Source organism: Emiliania huxleyi (genome assembly GCF_000372725.1).
Source record: "Emiliania huxleyi CCMP1516 chromosome Unknown EMIHUscaffold_14, whole genome shotgun sequence".
Taxonomy (NCBI): domain Eukaryota; phylum Haptophyta; order Isochrysidales; family Noelaerhabdaceae; genus Emiliania; species Emiliania huxleyi.
Window position 1 is genome coordinate 709,769 of NW_005201192.1, and position 7,098 is coordinate 716,866.

At 65.8% G+C, this 7,098-nt stretch overlaps 5 protein-coding genes across 5 annotated transcripts in view; 2 read left to right on the forward strand and 3 right to left on the reverse strand.

The window, feature by feature from the left end:
* Positions 1 to 770, reverse strand: part of EMIHUDRAFT_201607 (L-serine dehydratase) — a gene marked incomplete at both ends in the record, with an annotated part of 1,708 nt that extends 938 nt beyond the window's left edge. Inside the window, 2 exons of the mRNA XM_005787857.1 lie at positions 110 to 185; positions 308 to 770. Coding sequence (XP_005787914.1) covers positions 110 to 185; positions 308 to 770 — 539 coding nt within the window. The remainder of the gene's footprint in view (positions 1 to 109; positions 186 to 307) is intronic.
* Positions 771 to 819: 49 nt separating this feature from the next.
* EMIHUDRAFT_201608 (hypothetical protein) lies at positions 820 to 1,715 on the forward strand (the record flags this gene model as incomplete). Its single annotated transcript, XM_005787858.1, has 3 exons — positions 820 to 842; positions 1,208 to 1,270; positions 1,346 to 1,715. 3 exons carry the CDS (start codon positions 820 to 822, stop codon positions 1,713 to 1,715), a joined length of 456 nt encoding a protein of 151 aa, XP_005787915.1.
* A 370-nt stretch (positions 1,716 to 2,085) lies between these two features.
* Positions 2,086 to 2,439, reverse strand: EMIHUDRAFT_98504 (hypothetical protein; the record flags this gene model as incomplete). The annotated part of the gene is made up of 1 exon (XM_005787859.1): positions 2,086 to 2,439. One exon carries the CDS (start codon positions 2,437 to 2,439, stop codon positions 2,086 to 2,088), a length of 354 nt encoding a protein of 117 aa, XP_005787916.1.
* Positions 2,440 to 3,034: 595 nt separating this feature from the next.
* EMIHUDRAFT_462461 (hypothetical protein) lies at positions 3,035 to 4,923 on the forward strand. Its single transcript, XM_005787860.1, has 2 exons — positions 3,035 to 3,862; positions 3,958 to 4,923. Exons 1-2 carry the CDS (start codon positions 3,051 to 3,053, stop codon positions 4,871 to 4,873), a joined length of 1,728 nt encoding a protein of 575 aa, XP_005787917.1. The 5' UTR covers positions 3,035 to 3,050; the 3' UTR covers positions 4,874 to 4,923.
* EMIHUDRAFT_201611 (hypothetical protein) lies at positions 4,901 to 6,117 on the reverse strand (the record flags this gene model as incomplete). The annotated part of the gene is made up of 2 exons (XM_005787861.1): positions 4,901 to 4,961; positions 5,153 to 6,117. The coding sequence occupies 2 exons, from the start codon at positions 6,115 to 6,117 to the stop codon at positions 4,901 to 4,903; spliced, it is 1,026 nt and encodes a 341-aa protein (XP_005787918.1).
* Positions 6,118 to 7,098: the final 981 nt, after the last annotated feature.

Genomic DNA, 7,098 nt, shown 5'->3' on the forward strand with positions numbered 1-7,098 from the left:
AGGAGGAGAGGAGAGGAGGAGAGGAGGCGAGGAGAGGAGGAGAGGAGTAGAGGAGGAGGAGAGGCGAGGAGAGGGCCGGCCTGCTGCTGCGATCTCGTCGATGATGGACGAGTGGCCCTCCCACAGCAGCGGGTCGTCGTACGGCGGCACGTACGCAGCCGCCCCGCCCGACGCGCCGACGAGCTCTGTGGCAGCCGGCGGCCACGGCGGTCGGCTCTGGCGGGCAGGCGGCGGCGGCGGCGGCGGCGAGAGCGAGGCGAGAGCGATGAGCGAGCGTGCGGATGTGGCTCCGGATCGCGGCGCGCACCTCGAGCGAGTTCGTCCGCCGCGTTCCAGTTGGCGCCGTGCACCTCCACCTCGGCTCCGTGCGCGCGCATCTTTTCAATCATGATTGGCTTTGTGGTCGTCGGCACGACCACCCGGACGCGCATGCCTAGCTTGCGGCCGGCGGCAGAGGCGGCGAGGCCAGCGTTGCCGCCGGAGGAGGAGATGAGGTCGGTGACACCACGCGACTGCAGCGCTGCGCACATGTAGGCCATCCCGCGGTCCTTGAAGGAGCCGCTCGGCTGCAGCGCGTCCATCTTGAGCAGCACTTGGCAGCCGGTGGCGGCCGAGAGCGGGAGCGACTCGACGAGTGGCGTCTGGTGCGTCAGTCCATGCGGCAGCTTGATCGCAGGCACGATCGGCGCTGCCCTCGCCAGCGTGGCGAGAGGTCGCAGCGTCGTTCGCGGACGCAGCGTCGACAGCGGTAGGCTGAACAGCACCGCCATGGGGCCGGAGGGGTGCGGTCGGTGAGAAAAAATTCTCCGTTACCACCCGATGCCAATCATCCGGCCCGCTGGGTGCGCTTCTGAGCTCCCCGGCCCTGGATGTGCGGTTAATGACTGCACTCCAAGTGCTCCAAGTGCTCCAAACCCGGAAAAAAAGCGCGCATTGTCGGGGCTCCCGGGCTCCGAGCCGTCTTGGGATCCCTCCTCGCGAAGAATCGCTCCCCACCTCTCTGGAGCCGTCGCGGGGCTGTGAAGGCCCGTAAAGAAAGACCCTCGCCCGCCGGTTTGACCGTGACATCGGACTTGACCGCCGCTCTAGCAGCAACACACGTTGCATATACCCTTCATATGCGAGCTTCCGCTCTCCTTCTGGCCTCCCTCGCCGCAGCCCTTGCTGCTGTGGCGTTCACGGGCGTGTGCAGTCTGTTGCGTGCAAGATACGTCTACTCTGGGCTCGCCATAACGTGGCCGGCGGCAGCATTGGTTGGACTGCTCTTTAGGTTCTGCGCTCAGATCGTTCGCAGCCACCAGGAGACAGCCGCTGTCCCGAGAGGGCGATGCTCGGGCGCGGGCAGCGTGGGCACTGGCAAGGATACTGAACTTGATTGGCACGAGGCTGCGCCTGAGCACAGAATCAACGCGATGCCGTCAACGGATGAGGTAATGCGAGGTCCTGGTTCGGAGTCGGCGGAGCCAGCAAAGGAGGATGCGGAGGGGGGTGGGGCGCGGGAAGAGCAACGGGATGCGCGACGAGTGGTGCGCAAGGTGAAAATGGGCGGCCCCAAACCGTGCGACGTGTGCGCGCGTGACGTCGACCTGCTGGTGCGCTGCCAGGCCGACGCAAGCAATCAGCAGTGGAGGATGGTGTGTGGCCGCTGCTGGAAGGCGGTCGCAAAGCAGAATCCACACTATCGGTACGGCGGGCTGTGGCGCCGCGCTCGATGAAAGGGAGTGGACGAATCGGAGCTCCACGCTGGCGGTGCCGCGCTGAGATAGACCCCGGTCGCCCCCCGCTGTGCGCGCTGTGCCCCGCCGCTTTCAGCGCGGTGGCTCCCTCTCGCGTCTCGGCACACTCTCCCGGCGCGCCGCGGCCGCGCGTGCTGTGGCGTGTGGGGTGTGGCGTATGTGGCGGCGCACACGCGCATCGTTTCTGGATTTCGAAGCGAACTGCTTACGTTGCTCAGTAGACGGCATTGCCTATTTGCCTTGGATCGACTCATTTCTGATTTTGGTCTCTCTCTCTCCCGGTCTCTGTCCAAACTGCGCCGCGGTCCCGCGGAGAGCATATTTGTGCCAGCTTTTCTGTGCTGCTCGCTCAGAGCATCTCCATGGTGAACTCCTGCGCCTCAACGCGCGTGCAGCCGTCGATCGCCCCAAGCTTCGCGAGGAACTCCGCCTCGGGCTTGAACTCGTCTTCCTTCCAAGCTCCGTGGTCATCCGCGGGCTGGTTGACGATGACCTTGAAGTCGCCGCAGCCGCCGCACACCACGCGGGTCACTTCGGCGTTGGGAAGCGCCTTGAGCGTAGGGAGATACGCTTCCAGGAGCGCCTGTGCGGCCTTCAGCGCCGCCGATTCGCCCGGGCCGCCGTCTGCGCCCATGGCGTACTTGCAGCGCCACTCGCGTGCAACCTTTGTGAAGGCCACACCCGTCGAGCCGATCTCCGGCATGTTCCTGAACGCAGGGGGATTCTGTCGGGAGACACAAAAGCGACCTGTGTGTACTGTGTTAGTGCCAGTGCGCGCCAGTATCCGAAACGTGTGGCTACGGCTTGCGACCCGAGATCAGATGGGAGCTGGCTCACAGAGCCAGACGCGTAGGAAGTGCAGCGCCGGTTCTAACTGCGTGGGATGCTAGAGCAGAGCAACCTCGGCTTGTGGCTGCGATGCTCGGACAGTGCACAAAAAATAGCATTTTTTTTGAGCTTCCCTTCGATGTTATGAAACAAACGCAAGGCGGACATGGCATTTTTTTTGAATTTGCCTCTAGTTCGTTACCCTTTACACGACCCACGACCTCCCCTCTTCACGTAAACGCACAACCCCGGGCCCGAAATCGCACAGAGTCACGCAACACATTCGCTGTATCTACTCAGCAGCTCCGCTTACATGTACACTTACCTGTGAACGATATCGGTGTCGAAACACCGCTCTGACAGCGCTCACAGCTACGGGGTCCCACCCAGGCCGCTTTGCTCACCCTTTTTTTTTTTCCTGTGTCTTGATTTGCCAAGAACAATAACCCCACGGGCCGCACCGAGCCGCCCGCGCCAAGAGCTCGAATGAGCGTCGCGCAGGAGGGCATGTTCGACATGCGCGACCCTCCGGCGCGCGTGGCCGCGACGCTGCCCGGCCTGACCTCCACCGCGCCGTACGAGTACTACTCTGGCTACCTCAACGCTGGCACTCCGCCGTCGGGTCGCGGCGTCGCCTTCTTCCACTACATCTGCGCGATGGCGCCGGACTGGAAGGAGAAGCCGCTCTCGATCTGGTACAACGGCGGCCCGGGCGCGCCGTCCACGTTTGGGCTCTTCCAGGAGTTTGGGCCCTTCCTGCTGACCTCGGACTCGTATCGCACGGCGGAATTCCGTGCGACCAAGGTGCCGACGCCGCTCTTCAACGCGTGGACGTGGGCCAACGTGACGAGCCTCTGCGAGATCGACTCTCCCGCTCCGATGGGTGCCTCATACTGCACGATGGGCAACGGCAGCGCCACCAGCCACGGCGGCCCGAGCGGAGACCCGTACACCTGCGGCCCTTGGACGGACAAGTCGACGGCGAAGGCCAACCACCGCGCGCACGCCGCCTTCTTCCGCGACGCCTTCCCCGAGTTCGAGGCTTCGCAGCAGCCGGTGACGCTGGTGGGCGAGTCGTACGCCGGCGTGTACGTCCCTCTCTTTGCAAACGAGTGGCTCGACGACCCGATCACCGGCCCTACCGGCAGGCCGATCCACTTCAAGGGCTTCGCGGTGGGCGACGGCTTCCCGGCCTGCATCCCGCAGCCGGGCAGGCCGGTCGACTGGTGCGTCAACCTGCGGGAGGTCGAGTTCTTCAAGTACCCCAACGCGCTGCCCGGGCCGCACTGGGACGTCGAGTTCTTCCACGGGCGCGAGATGCAGCCGAGATGCAGCCGAGGTGCATCCGAGGTGCAGCCGAGGTGGTGACACCTGACACGGCACCGCGCCTCAGGCACTCGCAGATGTCCGAGGAGCTGTACGCGCGCATCGTCGGCGGCGGCTGCAGCGAGGCGGAGCTCAAGGGCAAGGCTGCGCCGCAGCCGCTCAGCGCCGGCTGCCTGTCTCTGATGGAGGAGATGAGTCGCGAGGTTGGCTTCTTCTACGCCTACAACCTCTTCGAGGCGTGCCCCGAGGAGGTGCCCAAGAGGAGGATGACGGCGGGGGCGACGAGGCCGCGCTCACGCGCGCGCGTCGCCATCGACGCCGCGACCGCCGCCTCGCTGATCCCGCTGACCGCCGCCCCGCTGCCAGCCGCGCCCTCGCCCGGCGACGGCGACACTGGCCTGGGCGCTCCGTGCCTCGGCTCGGCGATGAACGACTACTTTTCGCTCAACGCCACCAAGGCGGGGCTCGGCATCCCGTTGTCGAACAACTTCATCGTCCTTGACAACGGGATCGGCATGAACTACACGACAGATTCGGCCTTCGTCGGCTTCGCCTATGAAAAGGCGATCCGGGCGGGCAAGAGGGTCCTCATCTACGAGGGCGACTCGGACGACTGCGGCCTGCAGACGGCGCCGATCGAGCAGATCTGGGTGCCCTTCTTCGGCAACGGGACCGGCACGTGGACGCCGATGGGGCCGCTCGGCACGCCCGCCTCCACGCCCCTCGGCCTGCCGCTCACGCAGCCGTGGCGGCCATTCGAGGTGCTGCCCAGAGGGAGGCGCGTGCAGGGAGGCTTCTCGATGGCGTGGAACGGCGGCCAGGTCCGCTTCGTGTCGGTCCGCGGCGCGGGCCACCTGCTGCCGCTCTACCGACCCGCCGCCTCCTTCACGATGATGAGCGCCTTTCAGGCCGACGAGCCACTGCCGCCGCCTTTCTACCCGCCGCCGCCGAGAGAGCAGGCGGCGCGGCGGGCGGTGTCGTAGTCTATGACCGTATGAGAGAGAGCTCTCTCAGAAAAACGGACGATTTGCTCGCCAATAAGCAATATTTTTGCACCACCGCACGAGACGCCTGTGTGTGATCACACGAGACCGATAGACGCGACGCCGCCGCACTCCTCCTCTGTCAACACCGCCTCCACCGCTGCCACCGCCACACTCCTCGCCGCCGCCGCCGCCGCCTTCCTCTCTTTCTTTGATCGCGGCGCGCCCTGCGGAAGGCCGGCCCGTTCTAGGATCTCTGGCAGCGAGCCAGGGACAAACTCTGCGGCTCCGGCCCGCAGGGTGGACGTGCCTGCTGGCGTGCGCCGCCCGTCCATGTCGCCCGCCTTCCACTCACCATCGTAGACCCCGCCGTCAGCGTCCCTCCCCAGCTCGTCGCTCCCCACCTCCAGCGTGCCGATCGCCCACGACCCTGCGTGCGCCTTTCGCCACGCAGTCATATCGTCGGAGCCGTCGGCGGGGACGCTATCCGCGCAGCTCAGGCCGTGGCTACGCCACGCGATGCGCGCGCGGCCGAGGTCGGCGAGGCGCGAGAGAAACCGCTCCTCGTTCCCGTTGCGCACGCGCCAGCACATGACCACGAGGCGGCAGCCGCCGCGGCCAATGAGAGCGCGGAGCGCCGCCTCGAGCGGTGCGAAGGACGTGTCGTCTGACGAGTAGATGACGTCCGAGGCGACGAGGACCTCGCTGCACCGGCCGCCTCGCCCGACGGCTTGCAGCACCTCCTCGAGCTGTGTCTCGCTCTCCCAGGCGTACTGCAGCGCGCGAAGCCGCGTAGCCTCGACGCCGTTGCGAGAGGCATTCCGCTGGATGAGCTTCGTCGCGCACGTGTCCCCGTCGGTGGAGACAACGTGCAGGCCCAGCTTTGCTAGCGCGATCGAGACGAGGCCGCACCCGGCGCCGAGCTCGACGGCCGACGAGAAGGAGGCGAGGAGCTGCTGCGGGCGCCTCTCGCGGCAGCACCAGTCGGCCAGCTCCTCGCTCGCGCCCCAGACCACCCTCCCGGTCGCGTCGCCCGCTCGCACGGAGGAGCCGTTCACACTCGCTTCGCCGATGCAGATGCAGCCGCAAGGGAGGCGGATGTAGCGGCGGCCGGCAGCGCCGTGCTCGCCGTCGCTTGTGTCGCTGCTGCTGTACGCGGCGGCGGTGTCTGGCTCAGGCGCTCCCAAATATACACATTGCCTGCTCTGCTGAGGGGAGGGGCCGGGCTCATAGCCCCCCGTCATGTACAGTGAGACGTATAAACGAACGGACGTCGGCGCAACTTCTCGTTGGCAGTTGCGTCGCGGTCGTGCCAGCCGATTTCAGTCGCGCGACTCGCAACTGCACTCAACTTGCGGCGGGCAACAAGCAATTTAAAAATAACAGAATAACACGCCGCGAGAGCGCGCACACCCCAGGGCTAGGGCTCTCTAGCCCGTAACCCGACCCCAATCGTCCGGCCTCTGGGTGCGCTTCTTAGCTCCCCGGCCCTATGCCGGCGTGCGGCTGCCGTCTGCACTCCAAGTGCTCCAAGTTATCGCCCCGCGCGGCAGCCAACGAATACCGTTGGCAAAACAAAACAAACAATCTCTCTCCGTTGGCGCGTTGCGGCACAAGAAACGCGGAGTGCGAGAGATTTTTAGCAATACCAAATAACTCTAATACTCACACGTCATTTGGGGCCTGGAGCCCTTTTCGCTTTTGTTCGGAGTGTGTCATATGGGGATGGGGTGTGTATAGGTACATCGAGATTTCACGCAAAGAAAGACACATAGCTGATAGCAAGTAAAGAGGGCAGCTCAGCGCGATTTCTTGCGCGGCTTGTCCCCTCTCCCTTTGTCCTTGGCCTTGCCGCCGCCGCCGAGCTTGCGCTTTTTCGCCTCGCCCTCCTTGGAGGAGCGCACGCTCAGCACGCCCGTGACGGGGCCGCCCCTGCCGGCCAGCGCCTCCTCCCAGTCCTCCTCTGTGCCCTTGATCTCGTAGCGCGCGAGCGCGCCGTCCTCGAGCCACTCCTGCTGCTTGCGCGCCGCCTCGTCCTGCATCTTGGGCGAGCGAGGCGTCGCGCACGTAGTAGGAGTGGCTCGAGGACGGCGCGCTCGCGAGCGGCTGCACGTGGGCCGACGCGTCGCCCGCCGCCGACGGGCCGGGAAGGGACGCCTCCTCCGCCTTGGCCGCCTCCGCCTGCAGCGGTGCCACCAGCTTGCGCATCATCTTGTTGAAGAGCG